This window comes from Coniophora puteana (assembly GCF_000271625.1).
Source record: "Coniophora puteana RWD-64-598 SS2 unplaced genomic scaffold CONPUscaffold_4, whole genome shotgun sequence".
NCBI lineage: Eukaryota > Fungi > Basidiomycota > Agaricomycetes > Boletales > Coniophoraceae > Coniophora > Coniophora puteana.
The window spans coordinates 1,642,929-1,656,679 of record NW_006913056.1 but is presented as its reverse complement, the minus strand read 5'-3'; the positions used below and the strand labels follow the sequence as shown (position 1 = coordinate 1,656,679).

The window sequence follows — 13,751 nt, the reverse complement described above, 5'->3', positions numbered from 1 at the left end:
GGTGAAATACATCTATCCAAGTCTATAGGTAAATATGCTCTATATATTACTATAGGATTATTATCATATGACACAGACTTTTAAGAAAAATGCCAGGGAGAGCGCACTCAGCGCATGTTACACTGCAGACAAGCTGTGATTTTTCTGTTACAAAAAGTGATTGGAGAAGGCGGACAGATGAAAGCCTTTTTCACCCATCTTTTGCTGTGCGAAAAGTTACTGAAAAGTTGAACTTTTGCCTCGGAGTTTGCATTTCTGTGCGGAGATTAGATAAAAACACGTCCAAATCGGGAAGATGGAGTCCGAATTCGATAACCCATCCATTTTACCAGCGCAAAATTGACGCAAATGTCGGCCAAAAGAATACCTTTTCCTGTGCAAAAAGGCGTTCCAAAACTCGGAGGAAAAGGCTTTCATCTCGCCGCCTCTTTCTCTCGGTTTAATCCCGGGTAAAATCGCCGTTTGTCTGCAGTGTTAGATTATGGGTGCCATGTTCATTGGGGGGAAAGGGCGGTATCTTTTAGCTTTAGAGTAACTTATTGTCATACACATTTCAAGGGTTGCAAGGTGTGGCTCAAACGATCTACGGTAGCGGGCTCTTGCTGCGCATGCGTGGCCCTACGTTATTGGGTGAGCAGGGCGTCCGTGATGAAGATTACATGTCTCTCAGTGACACGGTGACGCGCGAGATATTTGCGATAGGTATCGGAAGGCCATCACGCGCACGACGTGAGTTTACATAATTCAGAGCGTTTGAGCTTTCTCAACTACAGTCATCTGCTGTCCTGTCATGTTACATGCAGAGTTACAATGCCAACTAGCCGCTGCACAGTAGACTATTGCGCATCTCGACGAGATGGTTTAATTAGAACTAATTTAGTGGTGTGTTCGAGATGCAAGTAAGTATCATGATTTTGAGACGCGCCCAACCAAGCCACGTTGATCGCTATCAAGCCAACAAACAAAGGCTTCGCAAAGGTTTTCTTGGAACGGAGCCTTTTGAGGCTACCCGGTCCAAAAGCGGTAGGACAGGTGTACCGCGAGAGCAGACTGGTCCGTGCGCATGCATGCCATATATAAACACAGACCCTCCTGTGTGTGACTCTTTATCTCTTGTGCTCGGGCATGTACTGTCGCCAGTGAAGTCTTTACTGAGGCACAGTCTTTTGCTGATTGCAAATTACACATCCGAACCCGTCTGTCAGCTTCGGCTTTCAGCAATTTTTGGAAAAAACCTCTTCCTTCGAGCTTTGTGCTTGATAGTTTCAGTGACAGTAGATAAAAACTTGCAATGCAATCATAATTAATTCTCTTCATATTAATGTGTGATCGAGATCAGTCAATGAGTGTAGACATCGCACCGGAGTTTCAAAGAAATAATCCGATGGGAAGTTGGGGTGAATACACTCTCCTACCCAGATGATTGGTCGTGTAGTGTCGCATCAATCCTAGTGCACTTATATTAATTTTTACTTGCAATTACTACAAACAGTTTAATCTCCGACCCGATTACGAAAACTTTCGAGCGACGACGTACACGACCAACCCTCTGGGAGAAATTGCAGGGGCCGGCATGCTCGGCATGCTCGGCTGGCTCGGTTATGTCTAGATTGGGCAGCCCGAGCCGGCCGACATAATTGAGTTCCAGCTCTCTGTCTGTCTTTTGTTCGAAAGTTCTCGCACTTGAATCTCTTGTTGCTCATGCAACTATGGCCACCTTTGCACTCGGGTGAAGACAGCCTTGGTCAAGGGGCCCGCGGGAGCCCTCGGCTATTGTAGTTAACATTATCAAGATTTGATGGCTGCGCCGCCGTTTTTGTAGCATGTCAAGTAAGGTATATAGGGGAGATATTTGGGAGATATTAAGTACTGAGACTGCTCACTCATAACTCGAAGATCCGAGTCAATATTGACAACATCAGCTTGATACAAGGTAGCCAGCATTGCACAACCCGCCCCGAGGTCTGTCTTATCATTCATCGACACCTATGAAGTTGTTGCACCAACGGCCAAGCAGCCGGCTCAGGCTGCCCAATCTAGACATAACCGAGCCAGCCGAGCATGCCGAGCATGCCGGCCCCTGCAATTTCTCCCAGAGGGTTGGTCGTGTACGTCGTCGCTCGAAAGTTTTCGTAATCGGGTCGGAGATTAAACTGTTTGTAGTAATTGCAAGTAAAAATTAATATAAGTGCACTAGGATTGATGCGACACTACACGACCAATCATCTGGGTAGGAGAGTGGGGTGAATATAAGAAAAATTCTATATTCCTCACTGCTGTTTACAGAAAAGTTGCGCGTGTCAAAACACGCGCTTTTTTCGACCTCAGCTAATATAGCACTGGGCCGTTTCACTCGAAATTAGCTGCATTCGATTGATTGCCTCGTCAATCCTCAGGTGCGTGTATAATTTTTATTTCATATGACAGAGTTCTCAAAATTCATGCTTCAGGGGCTATTGTTGGATGCTATCTGACATTGTTCACTCATATCTCGTCAACGCGTGGGCTGTTGGACTCAAAAGTGGGATCAATGGATTCGTACTGATGTGGCCGAGGTGCGTGCATACTTTTCACGTTGACTGAATTACACTCGAACGTCCGTCACTGGGAACGGCGCTGTTTTTTCAAGATTCGTGAACTTGAGGCCACTAGAATCACCCATACAAGCTCAAAATGTATATAGTATTCATGCGCAATATCAGTTATACTTAGGATAATGAATGAACAGCTAACGAGGGTGAAAACGTGAAGGCGAGATGGGTGCATAACATAATGGTGACAGGTTTTCCAACCCTCGTGATCAAAAAACATGGAAGAAGTCATAGTCAACCACAACAATTACAATGTACTTGCCTCCTGGGACGGAGTTCAGATGGAATGAGACCATCTGTAAGTTGGGAAAGCCATCCAACGAGGAGCGATAGCCCAAAAGCCGCCTATACAACCTCGACGCGCCTCCATGTGATACCAAGAACAGCCGTTATTCAATCCATACGAAAACCATATACGCACCTGTGGGTCTCAAGGACAAATGATTGATGTCGTGATTGAGTCGAGGGAGTGTTTTGCTGATGAGTTATGACCGAACATTCGTAGACCTTATGCAGATAGTGCCATCCCTAACAACAGACAATGTCAGACAGCATCCAACAATAGCCCCTGAAGCACGAATTTTGAGAACTCTGTCATATGAAATAAAAATTATACACGCACCTGGGGATTGACGAGGCGAGTCGAACGCGGCTAATTGCTCGAACACTGTTCTCCGGCTCCAGCACCACGCCTGCAGGCTGAGATAGCCCAGACACAGATCTACGCAAACGAGAAGGCGGAGGAGTTACCGATGAGCAGGGAGGGTATAGAGGGAGCCCGGGAAGGACGAGCTCGGCGTCATAGGTAGGCTGCTCGTGTTCTTCAGGCTCGTTCGCTGGCACTGTCTTGAAAGGTGTCTTGAATGGCTTAGGTGCAGTACTAGCGTCCGAGGCCGTTTCTGACCCGTTTCTTCCGCAGTGCCAGACGCGCTGCTTGTATGCATGGGTGACTGACCTTGGGCTCCTGCAGTGCTTGCCCGGCCCCCTCCATTCCCGTCCCCTGACCCTTCCATCTCCCCTACTCCTTGCGCCTCCTCTGCCTGGCGCGCCTCGCCCCTGCCCACATCCAGGTCCAGGTCCAGGTCCACTAGAGCCTGCTTCACCGGGTTCTGGCACTGCAGGCACTGTATCATGGCTCTGCGGCTCTGTCTCAGGGACTTGGGCGCTTTCGGGCATTTTGAATACTTTCAGATGCTTGGTGAGTTGTTTTGTTGGTTGGTTTTGCTACGATTGACTGGTTTGAAGGGAATATACACGCAGAGACGAGCGCGAGTCGAAGGTTTAGAGCTCAGGGATGGCTTCCCGATTTGGGTTAGATGCGCCTCGAACCGGCCCGCGAGCTGTGCCGTGCGTTGTGGTCTCACGCGGCGTATAGTCAATAGCTAGTGTTTTAGTAGTGAATACATGACTAGTACTTATATAACTACTTGCATATTCAGCAGCGGGAACATAAGCGAAAGGGGGACTATCCGCAAGACATCAGCCACTGGGCGAAGTTGCGGGAATATGTATAGTATTTTCGCGTCGGAATATTTCCTTGAAACTCCGGTGGAATTCAATGTGTCAAGACTCCCAAACAACACCATTTTCCTTAACCGCCATGTTGAACCATCGGGTGCTCACTCATTTCCTGTCATGGCGTTGGTGACAATTTCGGGCTATCCATGTTCGGGCAAATCGAGGAGAGCAGATCAGATCAAGCAACACCTTGAAGCGAGATTGGATGCGCAAGAATATGCCGGACCGAAACTGAAAGTCGTAATTCTTTCGGACGACACACTGAATATAGATCGAACATCTTACAGTGGTACATCATCTGCTACAACCTTATCACTCCTCTGCTGATATGTATACAGACAGTCGATCGGAAAAACCAGCTCGAGGCACACTGTTCACTGCAATGCAGCGGCAGATGGGCCAGGATACCATCCTGATCGTGGACTCGCTCAATTACATCAAAGGGTTCCGATATCAAATGTACTGTGCTGCTAGGGAACACAAGTTGCGAGTATGCACAGTGCGCCTTGCTTTCCCTATCACAAAGACATGTTAGCTTGATGATCTTTCAGGTGTGGGTAGTTGCGAAGAAGGAGATGTGTGAGGAGTGGAACTCGTCGCGCTCTAGTGGTCGCGCATACAATCCAGAGACGTTCGTTGCGTATTCCAGTATTCAGGAGTTTGCTCGTACTAATCGCTCGTCCACAGGTTGGAGAATCTCTTTCTGCGTTATGAAGAACCATCGTCGATGGTTCGGTGGGATTCGCCCCTTGTCACAATTACCTGGGAGGATCAAGATGTACCTGCGGAGGACATCTGGCAAGCCGTTACAGGTGGTGTTGTGAAGCCTCCTAATACCGGCACTCAGGCGGTACGTTTCTTCGATATAATACCGCGTAGGAGGCTAACATATTGCATCAATAAGGTTCCCAAGGCACCCACAGACGCTCTGCTCACGCTTGAGCACACAACAGCCGCAGTGATCTCGAGCATTATATCCGAGCAGTCCATATTGCAAGGAATAGGAGGCACGATCACACTCGCACTTTCAACGCCAACACTCAGACCAAAGGTGACCTTACCGGCACGTAATGTCACGCTGTCCGAGATGCAGCGCCTGAAGCGACAGTTCGTCACCGTACACAAGAAGGCAATTACCCTTGGTTCAACAGAGAAGGGCGGCGTGGACTGGAGCGAGGAGAGCGTAGCAGATAAGTTTGCAACGTATCTAACTGAGAACATCAAGTCATAGAGCCCTCAACGCTATCAGTCGTATATTGATGTGCAATTTCATTCTGCATGTATTATCTGGACCCCAATAGACCGCCACATCGTGCTCCCCGGTACTTTCGTCGGATGTATACATACATAGATGTTCACAGCAATTAGCCCCTGAACGGAAGCAGTGCAGATCACGTTACGCGGCGCAGTACCAGTCCCCGAAGATGCCGTGGCACGTATCACAACTGTCCACACAAACCAGGAAACTAGCTAGTGTAGCAGCTAAGGTCATACGAAGCCTCCGTGCAGGCCCAAACTCTGCCATGAAACTACTCGAGGGCCACGTTCATGCGCTCACATCTCTCCTTGCTTTTCTCACTGCAGCCAACGGCTTCTACCTCCCCGGCGCCGCGCCTCACAACTTTGGCCCTGGCGAACCCGTGAATGTTTATGTCAATACTCTGACGCCAATCTTGGCGGGCAAAGACGACGCAAAAGTGGTGCGCCTCATCCTCCGAGCTCTCCTCGTATGGCTTTCTGACGCTGATGCGATTGCCTGAAGAAATCTCTTATTAATTGTGGGTCTCAGCGTCGGCTTCTTGTTCTCAATGACACACTGGTGTCCTAGATGACTACTACAACGAGAAGCTGCACTTCTGTCAGCCCGACGGAGGACCCACGAGCTCTCCAGAAGGGCTTGGATCCGTGCTGTTTGGTGACCGCATATTCAACTCCCCGTTCGATGTACGTACCCAATATGCCTCGTTTATGCGCCCTCATCGCATGGATGCGCATACTTTGACAGATCAAGATGTTGGAAGGGAACGGGACATGCAGAAGCCTTTGCATCGTCCCCGACATACCAGGGGAAGACTCCAAGTTCATAAACGAATTGATTCGCGAAGACTACGCGCTCAACTGGCTCGTGGACGGTCTACCGGCCGCTGAGATGAAGGAGGATCTTAAAAGCGGGGACATATTCTACGACATGGGCTTCAATCTCGGTGACGACGAGACGGAGACGCCCTACTTGAATAACCACTACGAGATAGTGATGAAGTCGGTCACTACATCATGGTGACTCTACGGGCGAAGCTGAATAGTCATCCAGGTATCACGAACCTTCACCAGGAGTTTACCGCGTTGTCGGTGTGCTGGTCTGGCCATCGAGGTGGGGCTTACTCATGTAGACCATATGGTTCTAACGAGTCCAATCAGTCGAGGGGGTTCCCAAGAAAGCACGACACCCAACTGCGAAGGTGCTGCAGGAAAGCTGGCCCTTTCAGAAACTTCGAATACAACCGTCCATTACACGTACCGAGTAACTTGGGAGGTACGTCAGCTACATCACAGCCTGGTTGGGGGTCTAATTGCTGCTTTTAGGAATCCGACACGCCATGGGTAGGTTCTCCTGTGGTCAGAAGCATAGCTTGACCGCGTTGCTTATAATCCCAAGGCCACTCGCTGGGATAACTACCTTCACATATTCGACCCCCGTATCCATTGGTTCAGCCTCGTCAACTCGCTCGTCATCGCTTTCTTCCTCTGCGTAATGGTCGCCATGATTCTCTACCGCACAGTTTCCCGCGACGTGAGCTTCAATTGTTCTTGTCTGGTCATCGCCTGACTGGCTCGTTGTGCATGTATAGATTTCAAGATATAATGCCATTGATCTCAGTGTACGTTCCAAATTTCGTTCGTTTTGGATTCCTTTTGCCTACTGTGTTGTTACAGGAAGATGTCCACGAAGATTGGGGGTGGAAGCTCGTCCACGGTGAAGTGTTCCGCTCTCCACAGAATCCCTTGCTGCTTGCAATCCTGGTTGGAAATGGCACACAGCTATGTGCCATGGTGTCAGTTACCCTTGGTAAGTTGGTTGCTGGAGACCTTCGTCATCCTCCTAATGGCTCCTGTCAGTGTTTGCTTTGCTCGGTTTCCTTTCACCATCTAATCGTGGATCGATTGCCACGGTGATGATGGTGTGCTGGACATTATTCGGAGGGTAAGCGTTTTCCCGTATTCTTAATCAGTGGCGAGCGCTAACGGGTTCTCAGTATCGGAGGATACTACTCAAGCCGTGTCTACTCATCTCTTGGTGGCCAGAACCGGAGGCGGGCTGCTTTCTTGACTGCTACTGCATTGCCCACGTATGTTTACGTCAAACAAACATGGGACGAAGTACGCTAACCGTGGCATTGACCAGGACTATCTTTGCCATCATGTTCCTTCTGAATTTCTTCCTCTTGACTGCAGGGTCCTCTGGAGCTGTACCCTTCGGTGCGTCCTTCTCGTTGTCATCATGGTAGGACCTGTGTTGACAGCAACAATAAAGGTACAATGCTGCTTGTCGTTGTCTTGTGGTATGGTATTTCTGCGCCGTTGTCAGCAATTGGCTCGTACATTGGCGGTAAACAAGGAGTACGTGACTATGACTTATTATCATTTTTCTTGGACGCTGATTGTTGCTTCAGGGTGTCTCTCACCCTGTCCGCGTGAACCAGATTCCTAGACAAATTCCTCCGGGGCCAAAATATCTTCGCCCGTGGGTGCGTTTGCACCTGCTCTTCTCCAGTACCTCTTGATACTGACTAAACTGTAGGCAGCCGCCCTGTTGGGAGGCATTTTGCCTTTCGGTAACCTCCTTGATTTGCACTCCTAATCATTTATGTTGACATGAATCCCTCAGGTGCCGCTTTTGTAGAGCTGTTCTTCGTCATGTCCAGTCTATTTGCCTCACGGGCGTACTACGCTTTCGGCTTCTTGGCACTCACGGCTCTCATCGTGTCGCTCACCGTTGCAACAGTGTCCATTCTTTTCACGTACTTTATGCTTTGCGCCGAAGAGTACAGGTTTGTCGTCATGTTGTTACAGACGACAAAAAAGTTGACTTTCGCCTAGGTGGCACTGGCGAGCTTTCCTCGTGGGTGGTGGCAGCGCTTTCTGGGTGCTGGGATACGGTTTGTTCTACTGGGCCACCAGGCTCTCTCTGGAATCATTCACGAGCATTTTGTTGTATTTGGGCTACTTGCTCCTGCTGGTTCTGTTGGTCTTCATGGTCACAGGTAAACTCGATTATGCCACTGAGATGCTACCGTACATTCCACTGACACCTATTGCAATTACAGGTACTATTGGATTCTTGGCATCGTATTGGGCGGTACGGAGACTATACAGTGCCATCCGCGTGGATTAGATCTATGCCCCATAGTTTTCTGCCTGCTTGCCACCTAACTGTTAGCTTTAACGGGTGCCTTGGTATTCGGATATGTAGACGTGATCATATCATATCACAACTAATAATAGTAGTATGTCCGCAGACGGCTCAAGGTGAAGTACTCTGACATCTACCTTCTCGCTACTGCCTCTCCGATGCCAGTATGAGGTGTTTATCCTTGCCAGCGCGCACGACTGCTATTCGCCCATCTATCAAGTCACTTTCAGCTAGTTGATAGCGAATGTCGGCTACCGTCTTGTTGTTGAGGTAGAGTCCCCCTGCAGAGACAAGCTGTTTCGCGGCAGCTATAACAGCAACTTCAACCTCTAGTCGAGTATTTGCGTGCAAGAAACTCACAGCGAGATGCAGCAAGTTTGCGAGATGCTACAAGACCAATAAGAGGGCCATTAAGCATCTCATCTTGATTACAGAACACAAGCCTAGGGTCGCCTTTCAAGGAGTCTAGAACCTGGTCTGCAGTGAGTGATGAGTAGTCGGTTCCGAAGAGGATTTGTGTCGCGATCCTTGCTTTGTTGAGAGCAGCGTCTGGTCGTAGCAGACTTTTTGAGCATGAACATGTGGGTTGAGCGAGGAGGAGCGTACCTCCATGAATCATTCCCGTCATTTCATCCGCCAACCTGCGTTGAGCGACACGTTTTTCTGGGGCATTCTGACGACCGAGCGTCGGCAGTAGATAGCGAATCAAATAATTGGTCACAAACCTGGTGCTCTGATATCAGAGACTCGATTTGCTCTATCGGCATGAGAGTAAACATCTTCAGGTATTTCCCAACGTCTGCGTCGGTTGTTTTCAGCCAAAACTGCACATCACTTTCGGTTAGAGCAAGTTGCCCAGGTTGAAGTCACCGAACTTACCTGGTAGAAGTCCAAATAGCTTGTCATTGACTCATCGAGCCAGACTGCATTTCCAGCACTTTTGCCAAACTTTTCCCCAGTCGAGGTGGTCAACAATGGCGTGGTAAGAGCGAAGCCTTTTTCGTGCGCATCTCCTCGCAGAGTCTTGTCTTCCGCGTTGGCGCGCTCAGACTTGTTGATGAGCTCTATTCCACTCAGTATATTGCCCCACTGGTCGGACCCGCCGATTTGTATCGTACATTGGCGACGCTTATAGAGCATGTAGAAATCGTATCCCTGCAGCAGCTGATAGGTGAACTCAGCAAATGAGATACCTGACTGAGCAGCCATGCGAGTCTTGACACTGAGAGCAACGATGTTGAGCTACGGCATCCATATGAGCAAATAATCGAGCAGGAGCCTACCTATCTCGTGCTATCATTTGGTTTACTCTGAAGTGGACGCCAGCAGTGCGGAGAAACTCGAGCAGATTTAGGCCACCCAGCCAGTCCTTGTTGTTTGCTACTTCAAGTGTTCCGCAAGTTTGAGAAGATGTATTTCTTGACGCATATGCGGTGATTCTATCGAAAAAGTTCTGGATTGCTGTGGTCAGGGCGGCCACGTTGTTAGCGATATGCTCTTCGTGAGAGAGAGCACGCTCAGTGGCCCGACCAGACGGGTCTCCTACTAGACCTGTGCCTCCTCCTATCTGAGTGTCTGTAAAATGTGCGATCTCGGTAGGACCTAAAATGGAATACTCACGAGGGCAATCACATTGTGACCTGCAGCATAGAAGCGGTAGGAGGATATGAGAGGTATGAGATGGCCCGCGTGGAGAGCGCTGGCAGTCGGGTCGACGCCAACATAGAGAGTTCTTGCACTGTTCGCTAGGTGCTGCTCGAAGTCTGTCTGCCTGCGTGGACATGTTTATGAACTCTGTCCCAGTCGCAAGACGCGTTAGAGAAACGCGTACCTAGTAATGTCCGCAACAAGCTGCCGTTTCTGAAGGTCGTTGAGGAGGTTGTGTGCTGATGCGTGATGTCTCCTGTAGACGTTGAGGCTATAGTAGCTTGGATCGCAGCGTGTGCTAGGTCGGATGGCACCTCGCCCCAGGCGAAACATAATATTCCGATTCGGAGCCGTGCAAAGCAAACCAAGCAAACGGTCATCCGTACCTGCCAGCTATAAATAACTGCGCCGTCGCGTCGGCGTTTGGACTCCTGGCTAATTACAACCTATTACAGCTCGCGTAGATCTGCATCAACTTTCAAGCTCAAACTTAAGCTTCGGGGCTTTAAAGCTTGCTTCAAAGCTTCAGGCTTTTTAGCGACTCAATGTCATTTCTGGCCAGTCTCAAAACCATCAAACTGAAACCTTTGCAATCGCTTGCTGCTCTCAAAAGCCGTTGGTCCGCAGCCAGGGACCCATCCTAGCTTGCATCCTAGGCAGCGCTGCTCCGTTAAGGAGGGTATTCAAACGGTAACCACCACCGTACGTCATCGAAAACCCACTAAATAATGGGTTGTTTTAGGGTTTCTTTGAAAATGATTAATGGGGGGTAAACAGCCTGGGCAAACTGACCACCATCCGCATCCTCTACGAGCTACAACAAAGACAATTCAAAGTGGTTAAATACGTGCGCGGCAAGCCTTATCAAGTTACAGAGACCGAGGATTAGAAGAGAACCCCATCCTCGATCGTGACACTACCATCAACGGCGGAAGTATTCCACGATTCTGTGAATCTCAGTCGCCTATAGCTAGTATATGTATGTACTGTATGCGTACAGCGGCTTTTCCTTGCACAACCAACAACCTCCCCGTTCCTTGGCTCGGGCACTCAGCGACTAAGCTGGCCTCAGGCTAGATGACCGTCTTGACCTCCGGTCAGACTGCTGCTCTAGGTATGTGTTTATATGGCTCCGTGCAACTGCCCTGCTAAGCCTTGCATGCAGTCATCGAGACCGCCTTTCATGGCCTAACTGTGATCTTGACTGTGCTCCGTTTGACCTTGAGAGTTCGCAGTCGGAGATTCTGGTACGAGGATGCGTGCGCGAGTCTAGCCTTGATTTCTGCTTGTGCGACACTCGTCTCGCTCTGGCTCGAGTCTCTTCCGCTTGGTATGACCCCTGTTCGTTGTTCCGCTCTCTTTTTCACTCATCCAAATATCAAAGACTGCACAAATAGCTGTCCAGAGTCGAACAAACGCTTCGTTGGTGTGTGGATTATGATAGTGGCGTACACCGTCACCGTATGGGCTTCTCGTAGTAGCATACTGCTCTCCATCTTGCGGGTTGCAGCTGATAGGCATATTTATATGCTGGCGAGTCTTTCCTTCGGCCTATTTATCACGATGGCCGTTGTTGCAATCAGCATCAAGACCGCCGTGTGTACCTCAGACGACAAGTGGGGAACGACGTACCCTGTGCTCTGTCCACTGGGGGGGCGAATAGCTATCACGGAGGCTGTCAGTGAGTGGACTATGCTGCGTTTCCAAGCAGAATCAGTCTTTCCAACTTCAATCGCCTTTCAGCCGGTGTGGTCGGTGACCTCATTCTTATCTTCCTTCCATTTCGCATGCTCTGGCGGACCAAGCTAGCAGCTAGTTTTCGTAAACTTTTGTTGACTGTTTTCGCAATGAGCGTTCTTAATACCGCGGCAACTGTGGTGCATATTGTCTTGATCCTTCAGCCGCCAGGGTTCTTCACGGGCCTTACGGCGAATCTGCACGTGAGTCTGTGGATTCCTTCGTATGCATGACTTTCATCCGGCTACGCCTTTAACAGGCCTCGGTGACGTTGCTCGTCTGCAATTTGCTTGTCATCACGACTTTTTGCTACCGCATATTCCGTGGTACAGACATTGAAAGCACAGTGACAATGGTAACTACAAGACCTACAAGCACGCCGACAACTTTCACCACTGTCGAATTAAATTCTCTCCAATCTGTATCGCATGCCGCCGGATTTTGGTCGGATGTCAATTCAGGAACAGGCGGCGACGGTTCGCGGGGCTTTCATGAGGATGTCAGAAGCGTTTCTATAAATTTGTAGCCATCATCAGCTGCCTTGTTATCCAGATAATATCTTACACTCCAGGCTTTGTCCGTTCTACACCTGTAATCAAGCTAACTCACTTCTGACACCTGGGTGTCTTTGCGGAGAATGCATTATGCATGAGCGCTTGAGCGGCCACAACGAACAGGGAGAAAGCATCCAGCTGAAATTGAGCTAGGGCTGGTGGCATTCGGTGCAAGCGCGAAGTCCTTCGTCACAGGTGGAAGCTCATGAAGTAGTACAACTCAAGTAGCTAGTTGACAACTTAAGGGTTCAAACGTTCAAGTTGGCACAACTGATACTACTTGGGTTGGTGAAACTTTTTAGTGGACTGAATGCCGTGGATATCCGTCTGTGATCCTTGTTAGCTAGCCTATGGGCAGATCTTTTGCAAGATAGTCGTTCCTGTTAAAGGAACAAGTCGCGACAAGCTACTACTAATTTTGGAGTAGTTGGCATCTTAACTACTGTGATTCACCGTCAGAATAGACAGACTTTTGTGCAACGCGTGTGGAATATTTTTCCTTTGCCCAACTTGCTTAAATTTAGGTTTGAGATATCCTTGGTATGCGATCTACCTTACAAAAAATCGCTGAGTGAAGAAAGCATAGGGTGCATGTGCAATGCACGAATCAGTATTTTAGGCCGAATACCGTCAGAATAGACAGTCCGCGCGGGTGGTGATTATCCATATTAGGCAGGCCGTCCACCATAGCCGGTCTCAAAAAGGAAAGTCAGGGCGTTATCACTGAGCCGAAATCGCCGTTACAGCGGCTATAAGATTATGGCAAGGCTCGAGAGGACACTCTGTCATCGTTCCGACATATTGAGAGTTGTCGCCTTTTGCAGCGTCCAAAATTGCTTCAACGAAGGGTAAAGATGTCACTACAACATACAATAGCTCTATCATCCACACTGTGTCGCATGTTCACAGCTGGTTATCCGCCGAAGCTAAGAAATTTTTTACAACACCCTGTCTTTCATGCTTTGAGGCTTGCAGCTTCACATCCAGACATTCCCTCGCTAATCGCATGTTCAGGCATAAATTACAGCATATTCTCGTAATTACCATGAATTTAGTTCGAATGATTTGCCAAGGAAACGGGCACAAAAGCGAGTTGTCTATTCTGAAGGTGGTGTCTACTCTGACGGTGAATCACAGTACTTGTACTCAACTAGCTATATGTTCCTGTACCGATGCTACATTGCTGCCGTGAAGTAGTCGCACGCATCCTAGAATTAGAACATGGCATCGGTTGCCCTGTCTTCTGCTTCATATCTGACGCGCTTTTGCTGTAGGCCTTGCACCTGCTCCTTT

At 49.0% G+C, this 13,751-nt stretch overlaps 4 protein-coding genes across 4 annotated transcripts; 3 read left to right on the top strand and 1 right to left on the bottom strand.

Moving 5' to 3' along the window:
• Window positions 1–2,745: 2,745 nt before the first annotated feature.
• On the bottom strand, window positions 2,746–3,858 carry CONPUDRAFT_143109 (uncharacterized protein). The gene is made up of 4 exons (XM_007768755.1): window positions 3,547–3,858; window positions 3,342–3,490; window positions 3,214–3,312; window positions 2,746–3,159 (listed from the first exon to the last, which is right to left on the bottom strand). The coding sequence occupies exons 1-3, from the start codon at window positions 3,722–3,724 to the stop codon at window positions 3,244–3,246; spliced, it is 396 nt and encodes a 131-aa protein (XP_007766945.1). The 5' UTR covers window positions 3,725–3,858; the 3' UTR covers window positions 2,746–3,159; window positions 3,214–3,243.
• A 248-nt stretch (window positions 3,859–4,106) lies between these two features.
• Window positions 4,107–5,432, top strand: CONPUDRAFT_136239 (chromatin associated protein KTI12). The gene is made up of 5 exons (XM_007768754.1): window positions 4,107–4,398; window positions 4,448–4,608; window positions 4,661–4,740; window positions 4,797–4,959; window positions 5,014–5,432. Exons 1-5 carry the CDS (start codon window positions 4,227–4,229, stop codon window positions 5,338–5,340), a joined length of 903 nt encoding a protein of 300 aa, XP_007766944.1. The 5' UTR covers window positions 4,107–4,226; the 3' UTR covers window positions 5,341–5,432.
• Window positions 5,433–5,572: 140 nt separating this feature from the next.
• On the top strand, window positions 5,573–10,472 carry CONPUDRAFT_121466 (uncharacterized protein). The gene is made up of 26 exons (XM_007768753.1): window positions 5,573–5,809; window positions 5,872–5,887; window positions 5,938–6,053; window positions 6,115–6,368; window positions 6,421–6,480; window positions 6,528–6,642; window positions 6,693–6,710; window positions 6,766–6,900; window positions 6,959–6,988; window positions 7,044–7,176; window positions 7,227–7,311; window positions 7,364–7,456; window positions 7,513–7,586; window positions 7,642–7,727; window positions 7,781–7,855; window positions 7,909–7,942; window positions 7,996–8,158; window positions 8,208–8,371; window positions 8,435–8,828; window positions 8,881–9,069; window positions 9,127–9,193; window positions 9,246–9,344; window positions 9,400–9,742; window positions 9,804–10,087; window positions 10,141–10,291; window positions 10,352–10,472. Exons 1-19 carry the CDS (start codon window positions 5,633–5,635, stop codon window positions 8,500–8,502), a joined length of 1,896 nt encoding a protein of 631 aa, XP_007766943.1. The 5' UTR covers window positions 5,573–5,632; the 3' UTR covers window positions 8,503–8,828; window positions 8,881–9,069; window positions 9,127–9,193; window positions 9,246–9,344; window positions 9,400–9,742; window positions 9,804–10,087; window positions 10,141–10,291; window positions 10,352–10,472.
• A 1,443-nt stretch (window positions 10,473–11,915) lies between these two features.
• CONPUDRAFT_51767 (uncharacterized protein) lies at window positions 11,916–12,430 on the top strand (the record flags this gene model as incomplete). The annotated part of the gene is made up of 2 exons (XM_007768113.1): window positions 11,916–12,107; window positions 12,164–12,430. Coding segments are annotated over 2 exons (459 nt in total), but the record flags the coding sequence as incomplete, so codon positions are not given.
• Window positions 12,431–13,751: the final 1,321 nt, after the last annotated feature.

Excerpts from the sequence above, each read along its gene's own strand:
- CONPUDRAFT_136239 (XM_007768754.1), top strand. The coding sequence starts at position 4,227 with ATGGCGTTGGTGACAATTTCGGGCTATCCATGTTCGGGCAAATCGAGG. Across the intron at positions 4,609-4,660 it reads ACAAGTTGCGAGTATGCACA|GTGTGGGTAGTTGCGAAGAA; the intron begins GTGCGCCTTGCT and ends ATGATCTTTCAG. Across the intron at positions 4,960-5,013 it reads CTAATACCGGCACTCAGGCG|GTTCCCAAGGCACCCACAGA; the intron begins GTACGTTTCTTC and ends TGCATCAATAAG.
- CONPUDRAFT_121466 (XM_007768753.1), top strand. The coding sequence starts at position 5,633 with ATGAAACTACTCGAGGGCCACGTTCATGCGCTCACATCTCTCCTTGCT. Across the intron at positions 6,901-6,958 it reads ACCGCACAGTTTCCCGCGAC|ATTTCAAGATATAATGCCAT; the intron begins GTGAGCTTCAAT and ends GTGCATGTATAG. Across the intron at positions 8,159-8,207 it reads CTTTGCGCCGAAGAGTACAG|GTGGCACTGGCGAGCTTTCC; the intron begins GTTTGTCGTCAT and ends ACTTTCGCCTAG.
- CONPUDRAFT_143109 (XM_007768755.1), bottom strand. The coding sequence starts at position 3,724 with ATGATACAGTGCCTGCAGTGCCAGAACCCGGTGAAGCAGGCTCTAGTG. Across the intron at positions 3,491-3,546 it reads AAGCACTGCAGGAGCCCAAG|AAACGGCCTCGGACGCTAGT; the intron begins GTCAGTCACCCA and ends GAAACGGGTCAG. Across the intron at positions 3,313-3,341 it reads TATACCCTCCCTGCTCATCG|ATCTGTGTCTGGGCTATCTC; the intron begins GTAACTCCTCCG and ends TCGTTTGCGTAG.